The sequence below is a fragment of the Nannospalax galili genome, unplaced genomic scaffold (genome assembly GCF_000622305.1).
Source record: "Nannospalax galili isolate Female #2095 unplaced genomic scaffold, S.galili_v1.0 scaffold336, whole genome shotgun sequence".
NCBI classification, from domain to species: Eukaryota; Metazoa; Chordata; class Mammalia; order Rodentia; family Spalacidae; genus Nannospalax; species Nannospalax galili.
In genome coordinates, this window is record NW_008343385.1 from 1007752 (window position 1) to 1026083 (window position 18332).

At 35.9% G+C, this 18332-nt stretch overlaps 1 protein-coding gene across 1 annotated transcript in view; it reads left to right on the plus strand.

The window, feature by feature from the left end:
* CUNH14orf39 (chromosome unknown C14orf39 homolog) overlaps window positions 1-18332 on the plus strand; it is a 46460-nt gene that overhangs the window by 17942 nt on the left and 10186 nt on the right. The window contains exons 8-12 of the mRNA XM_008839583.1: window positions 2403-2494; window positions 4728-4858; window positions 5596-5672; window positions 12483-12568; window positions 15081-15127. Of these exons, the coding sequence (XP_008837805.1) occupies window positions 2403-2494; window positions 4728-4858; window positions 5596-5672; window positions 12483-12568; window positions 15081-15127 (433 nt within the window). The remainder of the gene's footprint in view (window positions 1-2402; window positions 2495-4727; window positions 4859-5595; window positions 5673-12482; window positions 12569-15080; window positions 15128-18332) is intronic.

Genomic DNA, 18332 nt, shown 5'->3' on the forward strand with positions numbered 1-18332 from the left:
ACAGGGAAACCAACTTTTATTATAGGGATTTTATTTATTAAATGAATAAGCAAATATATATGCATTTTTGCTTTTTGTATTGTTTTTAAAAAGTATTTTATTTATTATTTTAATTTTATGTGTATGAATGTATTGCCTGCATGTATGTAAGTGCGCCTATATCATGCAGTGCTCTTGGAGGTCAGAAGAGGGGGTCAGGTCCCCTGGTTGTTAGCTGTCATGTGGGTTCTGAGAACTGAACCTGGGTCTTCTGCAAGAGCAGTCAGTTCTCTTAACCATTGGACAATCTCTCAAGCCCCTGTTTTGTGTTTTTGACATCTTGACCACATGTTGTGGAGAAGTTCTTCTGTAATCATGATTATTTGGGGTTCTAAATGTGTCCTGTGTTTAGATGCCTCAGTTTCCTTGTAAGATATTTCCTCCATGCTTAAAAATGGTTGTTACAAGATATGCTCTTGCCCTTGCCTTCAATTGATTTCCTAACATTCTTGTTCAGATTTTGAATTACTTATCTGTTTGAGTCCTTTAGTTACTGATTCTTTTTAGAAAAAGGATCCTGAAATCTTTTTCTGGTGGTTCAGTTATCTCATTGCCTTTGTTTTCTTTTATTAATAGACTATCAGCTTGGGGGATTGTTATAATAGAATGCTGCATCATGTTTTTTAAAGTTCTGCATTGTGTTTTCTACAGTACAGGAGTACTAGGGTCCTTGTTGGAAAAAAATGTTTATGGAGTTTTCCTTTGATGTTAGAGTTAGGGGTATCAGTATTTAAGTAGTGAAGTGAAGGAGGAATGGGGAAGGGGTAAGCAGGGGTAGCATAGGAATGAGAAGGAAAATATATGGGTTAGAGGAATGAAAACCAGTAGAAAAATATCATTTGGAGAAAAGGACAGACATAAGAGCCTTTTCAAACAAGATACAACTTAGAACACATGAACTGAACATTTGAAGTATAAATATGTACATACTAAGAAGAAAAAAATTAAAGAATTTAAGAAAATTAAAAATTGTATATAGCTGGGCATGGTGGCACATGTCCTTAATCCCAGTATTCAGAGGCAGAGACAGGAAAATCTCTTTGAGTTCAAGGCCAACCTGGTCTACATAGTGAGTTCCAGGCCAACTGGGGCTACAGAGAGACACTATCTCAGAAAGACCAAAAAAAAAAAAAAGTTGTATGTATGAAAATAGAAGATAAACAAGATTAAAAATATGAACACAAATGAGCATTAAAATGAATAGAAGTCTTATGTTTTCAATCAGTGCTCCTTCCTGTTTGGAGGAATGCCAGCTTTAGTTCTGTCCCACCAGGTTACTGTACCAAGTTCTATAACAAATGTAGTTGGGGTTGGAGGTGTTGAGGCTCTAAGCATCAGATACCCTTGCAACACTTCTGTTGCTGTTCTGGTCTGTGCACTATGGTCTACTGCATTGTCCCTAGGGATCAACTGAATCTCTTGTTCCACTGGATCTCTTGTTCCACAGGGGTGGGGAGATGATGAGTGGTAATGATTTCACAACTTCGGGGTTGCTTGCCCTTTCTCTGGTGCTATGTCCATGGGTGGCTGAGCTGATTTCATTTGCTGGTGGACTGGGGCAGGCTGAGTTCAGCTCCTGCTGAACTCTGAGCATTTCTTTTAGGCCTGTGGTGGTAGAGGTGGGTGGATGGAGTGTGATTGTGAGCACTGAAGACAGCTCCATTTCAGATTCCCCAAACCATTCCTTGTGCTTACCTCAGGTTTGCTGTGATTCAGTGTCCTCTTTGAGGGTTGCATTTAGCCTCAGATTTGTGTTTCCAGCAGTGCAAACTGACTCTGTGTCTCTCTTGGTGCACTGGGTGCTCTATTCCTTCCAGGCAGGATTTAGTTCCTCAGGCACTAAAGTGTGTGGCTATCTTCTTTATGGAAAAAGTCCAACCTAGTTTCTTTTTTTGCCTTCTATAGTTCTTTCTCTTATTTCTCTATTAAGTGGTTTTTTTCTCTTGACTTTGTTTTACCCAAATTCCTGATCTCATAGATGCTGTTTCTGATCTGCAATCTTCCCAGAATCATCTATATTTACTAATTTAATAATAGGAAAAAGTTAATGAGGTGTGGTTTAGTTTTAATTTTGACATAGTAATTTTCAAGAAATACTACCAAGAATACAAATAGCGTTTATAGAAAAAAATCATATCATTTGTTAAGAAAAGTACACGTGTCTCTGCTCTGCAGGTATTTGCTTTATGAGACAAGTTCTCATTTTAACCCAGGCTGATCTGGAACTTATTCTATAACCCAGGCTGGCCTTGAACTCCAGGTGATGCTCATACCACATACTTCCAAGTGCTAAGGATTACAGGTGTGAGCCATTATATCTGGCTTGCAGGTAATTATTTTGTCTTTCTTGTTTTTCTTTTTAGCAAATTGCAGAAGTTTTTGAAATTGAGACTCTTTCAGAAGCTCAAGAAGAAAAGAACAAAAATACAGAAAAGAGAAAGGATTTGAAAGAAAGGTATAGGTAAACTTTAAAGCTGGATTTTTGTGAACAGATAGTCTCCATCTAAAAATTTTAATTCTTCATTCTTAATATAATTTTCAGGATATTTTCTATTAATTTCTTATGAAAAATATTTATTTAAACATTATTAACTAATATTCAAATCTGCTTATTATTTAGGAAGGCCAAAGATATAAAGAAATATGATAACAGCAGAACATCTTTGCTATAGCCTGTCAGTTCTGTAATTTATCTAGGTGTTCACAATAGGACCGGACCACAATAAATGTAAAATAGGAGAAACGATAGAACAACAATGTGTTTGCCTTTTTATCACTTGGTCACCAGCCTGACCAGTCTTTCCTTTACCACACCTAATAAAGACGATACTCAAAATACTACTAAATCTGTAGCATCATATATTTTCATTTGTCCAACTGAGAATAATATAGACATCAGTGGCAGAGGTATTAAGAAAAATACATTGATTTTACCTGTTTTATGGCAGAAAAATAGATGCATTGTTGTTGCTGTTTCTAATCAACTTTCCTTTTTCGATTTCTACTTACATCATATTTTCATTTGTTTTTCTACTCCATTCCTTGGACTCTTACCTTTATCTTGATTTTTCGACACACTCTCCTCCTGCGTTAATTTCCCTGATCTTCTTGGATTTGTTATTTTCTGGATTCCCCTCACTCCTACATATTACCTCATGGTATTGTGTCGTTAATTTTCTGATGAAATTCACTGGAAAATTGGCAAATATATAGAATCTTGTTTTATTGACACTTCAAACATTTTGTATATATTAAGAAGAACTGATACAATTATCTAGTCATTGTTTACTCAGTATGTATTGTACTCTACTATTCATGATTTTACTTTCATAGTTTCAGCTACTTGTAGCCAACCATGGTCCAAAAATATTACATGGAAATTCCTGAAATAAACAAATTGCACACCAGTCTGAATAGTAGGATGAGCTCTCATGCCAGTCTGTTCTGTTTCACACAGAATGTGAATCATTCCTTTGTCCAGTGAATCCATGCTGTGTACACTACTTGCCCGTTAGTTGCTTAGTAACCATCACAGTTACCAGATCAGCTATGGTGTTTGTGTCCAGGGTAACTCTTATTTTATTTTAAAATGGTCACCAAATACAAGAATAGCAATGCTAGCAATTATGTCAAAGAGAAGCTATAAAATATTTAAGTGAAAAGGTGAAACTTCTCAACTTAAGGAAAGAAAACAGAAGACAGTATGCTTTGGTTGTTAAGATCTGTGATAAATTTATCTGTGAAATTCTGAAAAAGGAAAAAAGGAATTATTATTAACTTTTACTGTCATACCTCACTACAAAAGTTATAGCTACAGTGTGTAATAAGTGCTTAGTTAAAATGGAAAAGATATTAAATTTGTGTATGTATAGGAAAAAAATAGCATATGCAAAGTTTGGTAGTTTTTGGCATTCACGTGGGGCTGGCCTCAATCTCACAGAGATCTGCCTGTCTCCTGAGTACTGGTATTAAAGGCATGTGCCACCATGCTCAGTTAGAGTAATGTATTCTTGATAGTGTTTATTCCAGTTATTTCATTTAAGAAAATCTCAGTGAAGTTACTCTTCCAGTAAAAAGCTTAAAAGACACATTTATGACTATAGTATTGCTTTAATAATAATAATTTCTGTATTTATGCTGGTTGATTTGTGTCTGAATAATTTTTTTTGTCTTTTTTTTTTTTTTTTTTTTTTTTTTTTTTGAGACAGGGTCTCCCTGTATCCCAGCTGGCTTGGAACTCACTATGTAGACCAGGCTGGCCTTGAACTCACAGAGATCCGCCTGCCTCTGCCTCCCAAGTGCTGGGACTAAAGGTGTGTGCCACCACACCCGGCTTGATTAATTTTTTTAAAGTTTGAAGTACTCTGAAGTTTAAATCTGCTATTTGTTGGTTTAAGTCTTTGTTTAAAATGTTTTTTTTAATCTGTTTAAAAATTACTTTAAAAATGGTCATTTTAAAATTAAAAGTGTGGTTTACTGAGAAGAGCACTGGACTTAATCAGGAAAGTACTGATATTACTACCAAGTAATTTAATAGTATTGAGCAAGTCTGTTAAACGTTCTAAACCTGGTTTCATGATCTGAAAAAAATTAAACATTTTAACTGTGTAGCACCTAAATATGCCTTCTAAATTTAAAATTTAACTTTTAATTAACTAATAGTGAATGTAATCAACTCTTCTCTTCAGAATTTTTGAAAAAGATGAACATGTACTTGTATTAAACGAAACCCCTCAAAGAAGCCAGCTGTTTCTTCCTTGTGAATCTCAGAAGTTTCTAAGATCAATAAAGATACATTCCTCAGAACTAAGAGTTACAGGTACAGAATTTATCATTCAAAGGCTTCATTTTTTTCTTCTTTTTTTCCTTTAAACACACAGAGAGGGAAAAAAGAAACAATTTTAGTTATCACTTGATATAAGCAAGGACAGACAATACTGAGGACTTAGAGACACAGGACTCTTGACTCTTCCTGAAAGCAAACAGGATATAATAGTTTGTATAATTTTTTAAAAGGTGTTCAAGTCTGGTTGCACAGATGTCAGAGAAGGATGAATAATTCTATATTAAGGGGGTAGCTGACTTGTGTTACTAGTAATGATCATTGAAATGTTTAAAGCAGATTTCATTCAAGAGGTCTGTAGATTAGGTTAATAACATTTTATTTCATTGACTAAACTGTTTTAATTTTTTTTCTTCTTTAATATTACCCATAACTGTCTTCTTTGGTAATCAATTTTAAGAGTGTAGTTTTGTCACTTGGTCATTTCACATTCATGGTTATTATAATAACTAGAATGTAGTGGTAAACTAAGAGCCTTAAAATAATTTCATAATTTTATACTTAAATAGTCTTATGAACTTGATTTTCTAAAGTATAAATTGTGATTAAATGTTGGAGGGCCAGGGTTAGGTGGGTAGCTCAGTGGTAGAGTATAAACTTGACATGTATAAAACTCTGAGTTTGAGATCATGTTTAGTTTTGTCCTCAGGATTAATTTGAAGTAATATTGTTTAATTATTAACAACAATAATTGTTAATAATTGTTTTTCTAGATAATAAAGAAGAAAGTTCAGTGAATCAGTCGAAGCTTGCTAGTATTGACTTCAGACAGAAAGAAAATGAAACACAGGTAAGTATTCTTTTTTTGTGAGTACCTTTAAATGATATAATGAATGTAGGACACAAGGATGCATGTGTGTGCACCTTTGTGCATGCATGTGCATATTAAATTAACTATTACTATAACCTCAGGGCTTAAAAATTTAAAGGTTTCAATATAGCATTCTGAAAACAAACTGTAACCCTTTAAAAATATTTTTTAACAATATCAAGCCTGGCAAATTTGGGGAAATATTCAAAAGAGGAAAAGAAGATTGGACCAATGAAAATTATACCCTGGGACATGCATAGGGAGGGAGAATACTGTAAGCTAGAGGTCCAGGAATAATTCATAAAATAATTAGTTGAGTTACCTCAATGAGAGTCAAGTTAGTTGAACTCTAATCCTATATTCATTTTGCCTTTGGTCAGAAGTCAGTAATAGAATGACTTCCCACAGGAGGAAGCCTTGAGTATAGGAGTATGGGTGGGTGAGAGAGGCTGGTACCTGGGCGATTCTTGAACCCACAAAGAACAAGGAGCATACCACCCAGAAAGCTATTTACTAGTGTCTCACATCTTTATTTCCCCGTTTTTCCTGAATACAGTCAGTCCAGAGGGAAATCCTTAATGAAAAGCATAGTTTTTTCTACTAATTCATAATTAATAGATACAGATATAGGGTACTGGAAACCAAAGCGATGGATGAAACAAGTCTGAATATAATAATTCTAAAATTTAGATGATCTCAGTTGGAATAAAGAAAGAAAGATTAATAAGAAAAATAAAAGTTTACTGGTTGGGGTTATGGGGACAGATAGAGATAGAGGCAGGTAGTAGTTACAAATACTGGTTAGCTCCATATCTTGGTGGAAAAATTGTGGATTTTTAATGCATATATGTTAAATAGGCATAACCATTAGAAAAATGAAAGACCCAAGTTTTAAAGAAGTGGAAGAAAAAAGATAAAGCAAAGAAAATTAAGTCAACAAAGACAAGAATATGGAGGAATGAACATCTAAAATGCTTTTAAAATAGAAAACAAATAAGATGCTAGAAATAGTTTTGAATTACCAGTAATCATAAGAATATGGTTGGATTAGATCTCCATTAAAAGACAGGTTCTTCTGGGACTGGAGAGATAGGTCAGCAGTTAAGAGCACTGCCCACTATTGCAGAAGATGCAGATTCAGTTCCCAGCACCCACATGGCAGCTAACAGCTATTCCCAACTCCAATTCCTGGGGATCTGCCCTCTTCTGGCCTCTGTGGGCACTGGATGTACATGGTGCACTTATATACATGCACACAAAACTCATACACATATAAATAAATAAATAATTTTAAAGGACAGATTCTTCTTGTGTAAATACAGCTATATATTTTTATGATAAAACAGGTGAAACAATTTGACAAAATTTGAAGATAAAAGATTAGAAATACACAAATGCAGTAAAAAACAAAGCATATATAACAATTATATAAAATAGAGCTCAAAGCCAAAAGCTTTGACAAGGGTAAATTTCTCATCTTTTTTTTCATTTCATTCCATTTTCCTTTTGAGACAGGGTCTCATGTAATCCAGACTGGCCTGGAACTCACTATGTAGGTGAGGATGACCTTGAACTTCTGATCGTCCTGCCTCCACTTTCTAAATGTTGGAATTACAAATGTGAACCACCATATCCAGTTTATGCTGTGTGGAAGATTGAACTCAGGGCTAGGCAAGCAGTTTTAACAACTGAGCTACATTCTCAGCCTCTTATTTTTTTAAGTTTTTTGTTTTGCGTATATTCCAAACTGGTTTTGAACTTGTTACTCCTGCTATAACAGGTTTCAGACTGCTGAGATTACATAAATGCGCTACCATGCCCAGTTTAGTTTTCCTGTTTCTAAAGAGAAAAATTCATGAGGGAATAATAAAATACCATCTTGCACCAAATTTTACAATTTTAAAATATGTTAAGCAAAATTTAATGTAACCCAGAGAAATGGTTGAATTACAGTTAAAAGAGTAGGATTTAAAGTACCTCTTTCCAAAAAAAGTGCTGATTGATTTTGGGATTGAGTTTCAATACACGTAAAAAGAATTCAAAAATCAAATCAACAAAATGGTAGCATCTTAAAGAAGATAAGCATTTTTCTTTTAATAACATCACAAGAAATTTTGAAGTAGATGATTCATATTCATGACTGATTGAACCATTTCAACATTATCATTATCTCAGGTTTCAGGTATCCTTTCTTTTCCTGCTATCTTTCACGCTAAGGTTTCACCTCTGGATCACCTTATTGGTAGATTCTCATCAGTGTAAGTTTGTCATTATATCTGCCTTTTGGGTAGGAAAGAAAATGAAAAGTGTTAGCAGAGCCAGCTACATTTTTAAAGATCTTTTCAAGAAACTTCTTAAACAGTTTATGATATTTTATTGGCCAGAACTCAGTCACTTGGCTAATTCTATGTGTAGGATTTGAGAAATAGAGATTTTTGTTTCCTTCCTTCCTTCCTTCCTTCCTTCCCTCCCTCCCTCCCTCCCTCCCTCCCTTTCTTCCTTTTCTTTGATTCTTGTTCTTTGCTTTATTTTCCATTTTCTCTGTCCCATTATTCCCTTCTTCAGAAATAAGTTGAGTAGATGAAAAATAAGTAAGGAGATCTGAATAATACAATTAGAAAACGTTGTGCCCAACATACACAACATGCAATAAAATTTTTGTTGGTTACCCAACAAAAATAGTTGCCCAAACTGACAATTTGCTTGAATAAAGAGGCTTTCTCAACCAGTTCTTTCATTTAAAAATTTTGTGTGTGTTGTGTGTTATCTGTGCATGTATGTGCATGTGTGTGCACCCATGCACTTGAATGTGGACCAGAGGAGCTTGGGATGTGTTTTCTCTATTTCTCTCTCTGTCTTGTTTCCTTGAGATGAGGTCTCTGCCTAACCCTGAAGCTTGACATTTCAGACAGACTGAAAGGCCTCCTGGGATCCATCTTCCAGCCTCCTCATCCTGTGCCCAACTTTTATGTGAATGCTGGGATTCAAACTTGGGTCCTCATGCTTGCCCAGCAAGTGCACTTAGACTGAGCCATTTCCCTAGCCCCTAAAATTTTTTTGGAGACAAGGTCTTGCAATGACTGACCTCAGACTCATGCTTCTCTTGCTTCTGCCTCCTAAGTGGTAGGGTTATAGGCTTGCACTATCACATACCACTTCTTTCAACTGATTCTAAAGAATTGCTACTTTCACTTGTCATAATAAAAAATAGAAATCAAATAAAATGAGCCCTTTCCACTGGGTGTGGTGGTATACACTTATAATCCCAGCACTCAGGAGGCAGAGGCAGGTGGATCCCTTGAGTTTGAGGCCAACATGGTCTACATAGTGAGTTCCAGGACTACACATTGAAACCTTGTCTGGAAAAAAAAGAGCCATTTATCAGAAAGACTAGACCACCAAGAGAAAAGAAATTTGGACACTTTCAACTTGTTTGGGGGTTATAGAAGAAATCAAAATAGAATTTGTAAAATACTACAAATGTAGAAAGTGAACAAAGTAGTTCTCAGCACAAAATGTGTATTTTAAAATAAACATTAGGAAGTAAAAATTATTAACAACAAATTTATACTCAAAACTGGAAAGAACAAAATTCAGAAAGAAGAGATTTTTTTAAACAAAAAAGCAAAAATTAAAATTACCAAGAGAATACTATGCAACACCTTATATCAATGAATTTGGGGTAAGATGGATATTTCTGTAAGACAATTTAAGTTATAAATAAGCTAAAAAATAAAAGAAAATGTAAATATATAATACCCCAGAGAAAAACACATGTAAGCTCTTTTCTCCCTTATGCCCCTCCCCAGCAGGCATACCCAGATTCAGGTTTTCAGGTGAGTTCTACCAAACCTTTAAAGATTTTGGATCAAAATTTCTCAGTTTTGATGCTACTGGCATTTTTGACTAGCTAACTCTTTGTTGTGGGTAGAAGCCAGTAGCACTCTACTTCTAAGTAAGTGACAATCAAAAATATCTCCATACCTTATTAGGTGTTTCCTGACAGCAAAATTGTTCCTAGTTGAGGACCACTGGGTTAAATAAAGCTCTTTGAACAATTCCAAATACAGAAAAAAGGAAAACTAGCCAGAAAGTTAGCGTGACAAACCTGTTAGATAGGGAGGTCATTAAGGTTAGTGGGGTTCGGGACAGGGTGAAGAAAAATTATACACCAGTTTCAAGAATGATCAGAGCTGTAAAAAACTTAAATAATTAGCACAGCAAATTTAGCAGTATAACATTAATAGAATAATCATGGCCAGCTCTGGGAAATACAAATGATCTTTGAACATTAAGAAAATTTGTCATTATTCCATTACATTGACACATTAGTAAAACACTTAAAATAATTCAAAGCTAAAGATTCTTTTTTTAAAAGGAATCATAAGAGGACCTATCCTCAGGGATTGCCAGGTGTCAAAAAATTCATTTTTTTACTTAAAAAGAAAAATTCCTCCTTTGAGGTATAACTTGAATGCCACGAAATTTATCACTTAAAATTGTAAGTTTAAGGGCTAGAGAGAGATGGCTCAGAGGTTAAGAGCACTGGCTGCTTTTGGAGAGGCCCAGGTTCAATTCCCAGCATTCACATGGTGGCTAACAACCATCCTTAACTCCAGTTCTAGGGGATGCAATGCCCTCTTCTGACCCCCACGGGCATTGCACGACACAGGTGCACTTAACATATATGCAGGCAATATACTCATACACATAAAATAAAAATAAATATTATTTCATAAAATTTATTTTTGGTTGTAAGCCTGAGCCTTTGGTGGCTGCACCAGCTCTCCAGCCCAATAAAATTTATTTTTAAAAGTATAAGTTCAATGGTTTCATTAGCATAGAAGATTGCACAACTATCGCTTCTGTCTGTTCCATAACATTTCCATTGCCATCACCACATATATAATATATATGTTATATATCTGTGTGTACTTTATTTTATTTTTGAGAATTTCATTTAAGAGTATTGTATTTGCATTATTCCTGTCCCTCCCAGTCTCCTCCACCTCCTCCACACCCCAGTCTTTCTCAATGTCTTGTCCTCTTCTTTGACTATTATTGTTACATATACCTATGCACATTTATAAATATACATATTTATATAATACACTGAATACATTTATTGGTGTTCATATATACTTCTGTTTAGGGCTGCCTACTTGGGATTAGATAACCTCTCCAGTAACTAGTCCCTGGAGAAAATTGATTCTCCCTCTTTCAGCGTCTATTGACTGCCTGCAGCTCTTTAACCTCAGGTGGGACCCCTTGAAATTTCCCTCATCGAACTTGGCATGTCAACTGGTTTTGCCATTATTCAGATCATGTTAGACTACAATCTTGTGGAGATTTCTTGAGTATAGCTTCCCTATTATGTCTAGAATGCCTTAAATAACAGCAAGTATCTTGTCCCTCTGGCTCTTACCTTTTTTTCCATCCCCTCTTTCATGATATTCCCTGAGCCTTAGGTGTAGAGGTTACATTGTAGATGTGCTACTTAGGGCCTGGCATCTCACAATCACTTATTCTTTGTATTTAAACAGTTGTGGAACTTTGTAATAGTCTCTACCTGTTGCACAAAAGAAGCTTCTTTGATGAGTCATGGTGAGAGGTACACTTGTTTGTAAATCTAAGGATACGTATTACAATATAGTAAGAAATTACTTTGGCCTAGGGAAGTAACAGAAGTAGATTCTTCTCTAGGGTCTGTGAGCTCTCCAGCCATATGTACTTGCCTATGTTTGCAGCACCATGCACAAATTTCCTCCCATTGAGTGGGTATTAAGTCCAATTAGAATGCTGTTGATTACCCCATAAGATAAAAGTGCCAGTACTGTACCAATAGAGATAATTTGCTAGGCTAGTCATTGTTGTGGTTCATAGACTTTACAACTGGATAAGATCGTTGATTGTTTTTTTCCCTTAGCAGCTTTCATAGTATCTTTGAATACTGTGAGAGCTGGTCTTCAGGGAGGAGGCTTCCAGGTCAGTTCCAGCTCAGTTGCTCCAAGTCCCGTGTCCAAAGTATGTCATGTCTTCAGCAGTAGGGTCCTGTCTTCAAGTTCTGGGAGGCAACCATTTGGGAGTCTCTTGGACTACCCTGACCAACAACTTAAAGAGAGGTTTCCCTTGCCTGGACACTGTGATTTTTGTTCTATAGCCTTCAGCTATTATATATGCACTCACATTTATATGCGTACTTTTCAGTAGACTTATTAAATGCTACATTTCCCTTTGGCTTTTTATGCCACCTAAGCATTATATATCCATCTTTCCTTTCTCTTTCTCTGTATAACCTCTCCTTCTCCCTCCCCATTTTCCTCATTTCCCTCTTGATAGTGCTGCCTCCTACTATCCCACCCCCAACCCCCTTTTTAAAAAGCAAGATCTCACTATGTATCCCTGGCTGGCTTGGAAACTCGCTATGTCAGCTAGGATGGCTTGGAGCTGAGAACTCTGCCTGCAGAAGAACATAAGAAAGCAATAATATTTACTTGATTAATCATGAATATGGATAAGGTAAACTTCAAAAATTTTAGCTTAAATGTAGAAATACTACCACAAATAGTTACTGTACTTGTCAAGAACATAAAATTATTTAAGTCTTAAACATTTTTGTTTCCCAATATATTTTGTTTCCTGTGTAGTAATTTCAATTAATGCTTACAGTTGATAGTGATAATGGTGGTGATAATAAGAATGAAATGCTAACATAGAGACCCCAGAGTAGCTATGACATACAATTATTGTTTTATATAGACAATCTAATGCTTAATTTCTTTCTTTCAGGTATTTAACAATTCTGGTGTGAATAGCAGTTCAAAATGTTCACAAGTTACAGCTATTAAAAGTTCACAAAATTTTATGCAATTCAGGTAACTTTAAGAAATTAAAATTTATTTATTTTTTATTGATTTTTTGTGTGTATTTCATACAGAACATCCCAAACAATCTTACTCATCTTTATACCCACATCCCAAATGGCACCCTCCTCCAGTAGAGCCCATATACTCTGTCATCTCTGTTACTGTCCACTGTGTTGTTGGTACCCCTAACCGTTCCCCAGTGCAAGTCCATCCACTGAGTCTAGTCAGTCTATCTAGAGTCCCTTGTTTCAGGAAGATCAGCTCTTCCTCATTTAGCAGCAATCAGTTGCCAACATTCCTTTAGATAAGATTGGGTTCTGCTCTTCATTTTCCTAGTTCTATGCTGGGTCACTGTCTGGGAGTCTCTTGGTCCACCCTGGCCAATAACTCAAAGGAAGGTATCTCCTGTCTGGCATTCTTTCTTGTTATGTAGCCTTTAGCTATACACATGGACTCTTAAAGTATACTAAACACTTTAATCTTTGGTTATACTTTCCTTTTGGGTGTTTAAGACCATATAGTTGGCCCAAATAAACCAATTTATTTTTACTCTTAAGGTCATTGGATTATCTGTTCCTTGGGGGTCACATCAATTGATAGTCCAATCCCAGCTTCAAGGCCTAAAAATCACATCAATGACCAAGCACAGCAGTTGACATTGGCACAGTAGTGGCACTTTTATCTTGGGTAATCAACAGCTGCCTAATTGGACTTAAAGCCCACTCAGTGGGAGGAAACTCATGTATGGTACTGTAAACTTAGCCAAATACACATAGCTGGAAAGGTCATAGATCTTAGAAAAATCACCAAGGCTTTGACATCCCTAGACAAATGTAATTTCTTACTATGTACAAAATATGGATCCTTAAATTTACAGACAAGGATCCCAGTCACCATCCATCCAAGAAGATTCTTTGTCAACAGAGATTATTACAGAGTTTCACAACTGATCTCACACAGAGACTGACTATGAATTATCCACGCCTAAGTGGCACATCTGTGATACAGCCTCTACACCTAAGGCTCATGGAACATAGAACAAGGGATAAAAGAACACTAATGCCTTTTTCAGCTCTCATCAGTGAAGTTCCCTCATGCAATAGAGGGCCAGGACCACAAAAGGTCACAAATGGCCAAAATGCAGAGAATAAGAGTCTACAGAGTGTGGGTGCTTGGACAGAAGTCCTATATTAAAATCCACCCATCCAGGGCTCAGGGATCATTTCAGAAGAGGGGGCGGAAAGATTGTAAGAGCCAGGGTGGAGATGCATGACATATGAACCTACAGTGGTGGTGTCAGCATGCACAAGACCCATGCAAACTCAAGCAGACAAAAACCCAGCACAGAGCTATGGAAATGGACAGCAGGCCCCAATATTAGAGGAAGAATTATTGGCAGCTGATTACTGATGGGTGAGAAAGAGCTGATCTTCTTTAAAGGGAGGGACTCTAAATAGGCTGACTAGACCTCAGTGGATGAACTTGTACTGAGGGATATCTGGGGACACTGACTTGACATGATAGGCCTTAACACAGATGACAGAATGTATGAATTCCAGTGGGGGAGCTATAGGAGAGAGCCAATGGGGAAGGGGGTATAAAGATGATTATGATGTTCTATATGAAATACACAAAAATACAATAAAAAACAAATTTCAAGAAAGGGCTCAAGGTACTAGAAATCTAGCTCAATGCTAGTATACTAGTCCTGTTTTCAGTTCCTAGCACTACCCCTGTGTCAGTTACTTTTCTGTTGCTATGATAAAATACCATGATCAAAAACAAATTAAAGCCAGGCAGGGTGGCATACACCTTTAATCCCAGCTCTCAAGAATTGAAGGTCAGCCTGGTCTACATAACAAGTTCCAGGCCAGCTGGGGCTACAGGGAGACCCTGTCTCAAAGCGATCCAAAAAAAAAAAAAAATTAAGGAAAAAGGTGTATTTGGGCTTATAGTTCCAGAGAGAGTCCATAATGGCATGGCAGCAGGTGGCAAGAGCAGGAAGCTGATTAGTTACATTTCTATCAATAGTCAGGAAGTAAAAAGAGTAAACTAGAAGTGAGGCAAGGGTATAAACTCTTAACACCTGTCCCTAGTGAGGTGCTTCTTCAGTAGGGCTGTACCTCCTACCTCCCTGAAACAGTACCTCCAACTGAGGACCAATTATTTAAATATCTGAGCCTATGGAGGACATTTTTTTTATTCAAAACATCACCTCCCAACAAAGAAAAGAAAATGCTTTAGTTTCTGAACTAATGTATGAATATTGACTCCAAAATAAAAAATTGAGCTGGAGAGATGACTCCGTGCTTTAGAATATGTTCTGCTCTTGAAGAAGACCCAAGTTTAGTTCCCAACACCCATATCAGGTAGCTCACAGCCACCTGTAACTCCAACTCTGGAGATCCAACACTCTCTTGGAGCATCTGAGGGTGTTTTCACTCACATGTGCACGTACCCCCCTTATATATAATTATAAAATAAATCCATAAAAATAAAAATCATATTTGTTACATTTTAGATTGACACAATCAAACTACAATCAATGGACTGAAAAAGGACAGCCAGGTATTTACTATTCATATATTTCTAAGTAACAAATTTTACCAGTTTAAAAAAAATTTTTTATGAGTGTTTGCCTGCATATATGTTGTTTACCATGTGCATGCAGTGCCCACAGCATTCAGAAGAGGGCATCAGATCCCCTGGAACTGGAGTTACAGACAGTTGTTAGCTGCCATATGGCTGCTGGAACCAAGCCTAGGTACTCTGCAAGAGCAGCAAGTACTCTTAACCATCTTTCCAGCTCCAAATTTTATTAGTTTATTTTTGTAGTAGGCAAGTTATTTTAATGCTTTCATCTTTGATTAATGGACAGTGCATTTCATTGAAAAAATTTTGGAAAACCAAGAAAAATATAAAGGAAGCAAAATGAATCACAATGTATGTAATTTTATTTTATTTTTCTATTTAATGTACTATTGTGGTTATTTCTTCATGTCATTAATTTTTATTTGTAATGACTATATAATATTCCATTGAATGAATATGGCAGATTTCAACTATTCTCTTACATTCAATATCTTCTTGTTTCCATGGTTCTTTCTACTATTATAAATAATTCTCTTATATTGCTTTGTATTAATTTTTTGCTGCCTTGGATATTTTCTTTGGTTAAAAGTCATAGATCATAGGATGGATATATATATATATAATATATATGAGTTTATTTTCCCCAAATCAGCTACCTATTAGAGCTGTGACATACTCTTCAAAATGCTTCTTTCTCCATATGTATTTTCATATGAATATACATGCATGGATATATAGTTATGTAAGTATACAGACATGAATATATGTTTGCATATCATGTACCACACAGACATACATATCTATTTTGGTAACCTACTGTTGAGTAACTTTATTCCTTGTATCGTGCTATATAGAATTCATCACCTCTTGTCTGAATATTGTCTCTTTTGAAGTTTTTACAATGTCATTCTAACACTAAAATATTTTGTAAATTAGGGCTGGAACATTATTTACAATGTTTACAATATGGCTCAGTGGTTAAGAGTGCATCTTGCTTTTCCAGAGGACCTGAGTTTGGTTCCCAGTACCCACATTGGGAGGCTCAGAACTACCTGCAGCTCTAACTTCAGGGGATCTAATGCCCTCTTCTGGGTACTGCAGGCAACTGTGCATACATCACATACATTCACTTAGACACATACACATAAATAAAAATAAAAATAAATCTTTAAAAATATTTGTAAATATGTGCATATTCAGAATGGTAATCATCTATCAGCCTGTTTCTCTTACTTCTCAAATGGGGTTCACCCAAAACAGTGTGCTTATCCCGTACAGCTGAGTAGTCACTCTTCTTTTCTCTAGGAGAAAAAAATATGTATCTTACTCGTACATGTGATCTGATCCAGCTGTTTATAATTCTCCTCCCATGCTAAGCTGATATGTTAGACAAGGAAGAATTACTAATCTCTTACTAACTGTTCAATGCATCCTTGACAAAAAGATGTTGGGAAATGTGTATAATTGTCATAGTCCTACCTGTGATGAGCATATATAATAAGACTTCATATACAAGAAGTCACATAATTATTTTGGAAGAAAACAAAGATTTTTCAACAATCTCTAAACCCATAATTTGAAGAAATTAATATGTGATAAAAATAATAGTTATGATTTAAATGCAAGAGGCAAAAGGCATAGAGCTTTCAGAAAATAGGAAGATAGATTCATGACTTCAACAAGGAATTTCTGTTCTTTCAAAGATTATCATTTAAAAATTTATTTTATTTACATTATTTATTTAATATTTATTGTGTGCGCATGTGTGCAGGTGCTCACAGAGACCAGAAGAGAGCAATGGAGCTCCTGGAACTGCAGTTAGAGGCTGTTGTCAGCTGCGCATTGTGGGTGTTGGGAACCAAACTTATGAGCAGTGTGCACTCTTAAATGCCAAGTCCTCTCTCCAGCCTGTAAGAAAGGGATTTCTTAAGAATTAGAAGCTTAATTAATAAAAATCGATACATTGGCTATGTTAAAATTAAGAAATTTCGTTTAGCCAAGTGTGGTGGTGCATGCTTTTAATCCCAGCACTTGGGAGGCAGAGGCAGGTGTATCTTTGTGTGTTCAAGGTTTACATAATGAATTCCAGGCCAGCCAAGAATATACTACATAGTGAGTCTAAATAATGGGATCAAAAAAAGAAAGGAAAAGAAATTTTACCAAAAGATAAAAATTTTTAAAGTAGAAAGTCACCAAGCCAAAGGATATATTTTCAGTACATAAAACTATTAAAAGTATTGCTTCCAAAATATGTAAAGAACTTTTTCAAATAAAAAAGATAAAGGCAGACAATCCAGTTAGAAATATGTGCAAAATAGGGACTTGAGAGATAGCTCAGTAGATTAAGTACTTGCTTTGCAAATGTGAGGACCTGAGTTCATATCCCCAGAACCCATATAAAACAGCACAGTAGCATGTGTCTGTAGTCTCGGTGCTTTTATGGTGAGATGGGAAGTGGAGACAGGAGAATCTCTGGAAGCTTGCAGGTCAGCTAGCCTGGCATATGCAGCCACAAACAAGAAACCCTGTCTCAAACAAAGTGGAAGGCAATGATGGACGCTCAAGGTCGTCCTCCGACCTCTGTATGCACATGCCCAAACACTCATACTTGAACATACATTCAGACATATACACAGAGATTAAAAATTTAAAGATAGGAGGCTGGAGAGATGGCTCAGTGGTTAAGAACACTGGCTGTTCTTGCAGAAGAACTGGGTTCGAATCCCAGCACCCACATGGCAGCTAACAACTGTCTGTAACTCCAGTTCCAGGGGATCCGACGGCCTCTTCTGTCCTCCGTGGGCATTGCACAACACAGGTGCACTTACCTACATGCAGGCAATACACGCATACACATAAAATAAAATAAAAAGTAATAAGTAAAATTAAAAAATTTAAATATAGAAATATATGCAAAATATATGAATAGGTACTTCAAAAAGGATTTTTTCTGACAGGTAAATATGAAAAGAGGCTTAGCAAACCATGAAGTATAAAACTACAGTGAGATACTATTATACATGTACCAGATTAGCAAAATTTAAAAAGTCCGACAATATTAAATATTGATGAGAAGACTGAGCAATAAAAACTCACTGTATACGGAGATCATACCTAAACTATAATTAAAGCTAATTTGATAAGGTTTCTTGATTTCTAGGATGGCTAATTATCTCAACCA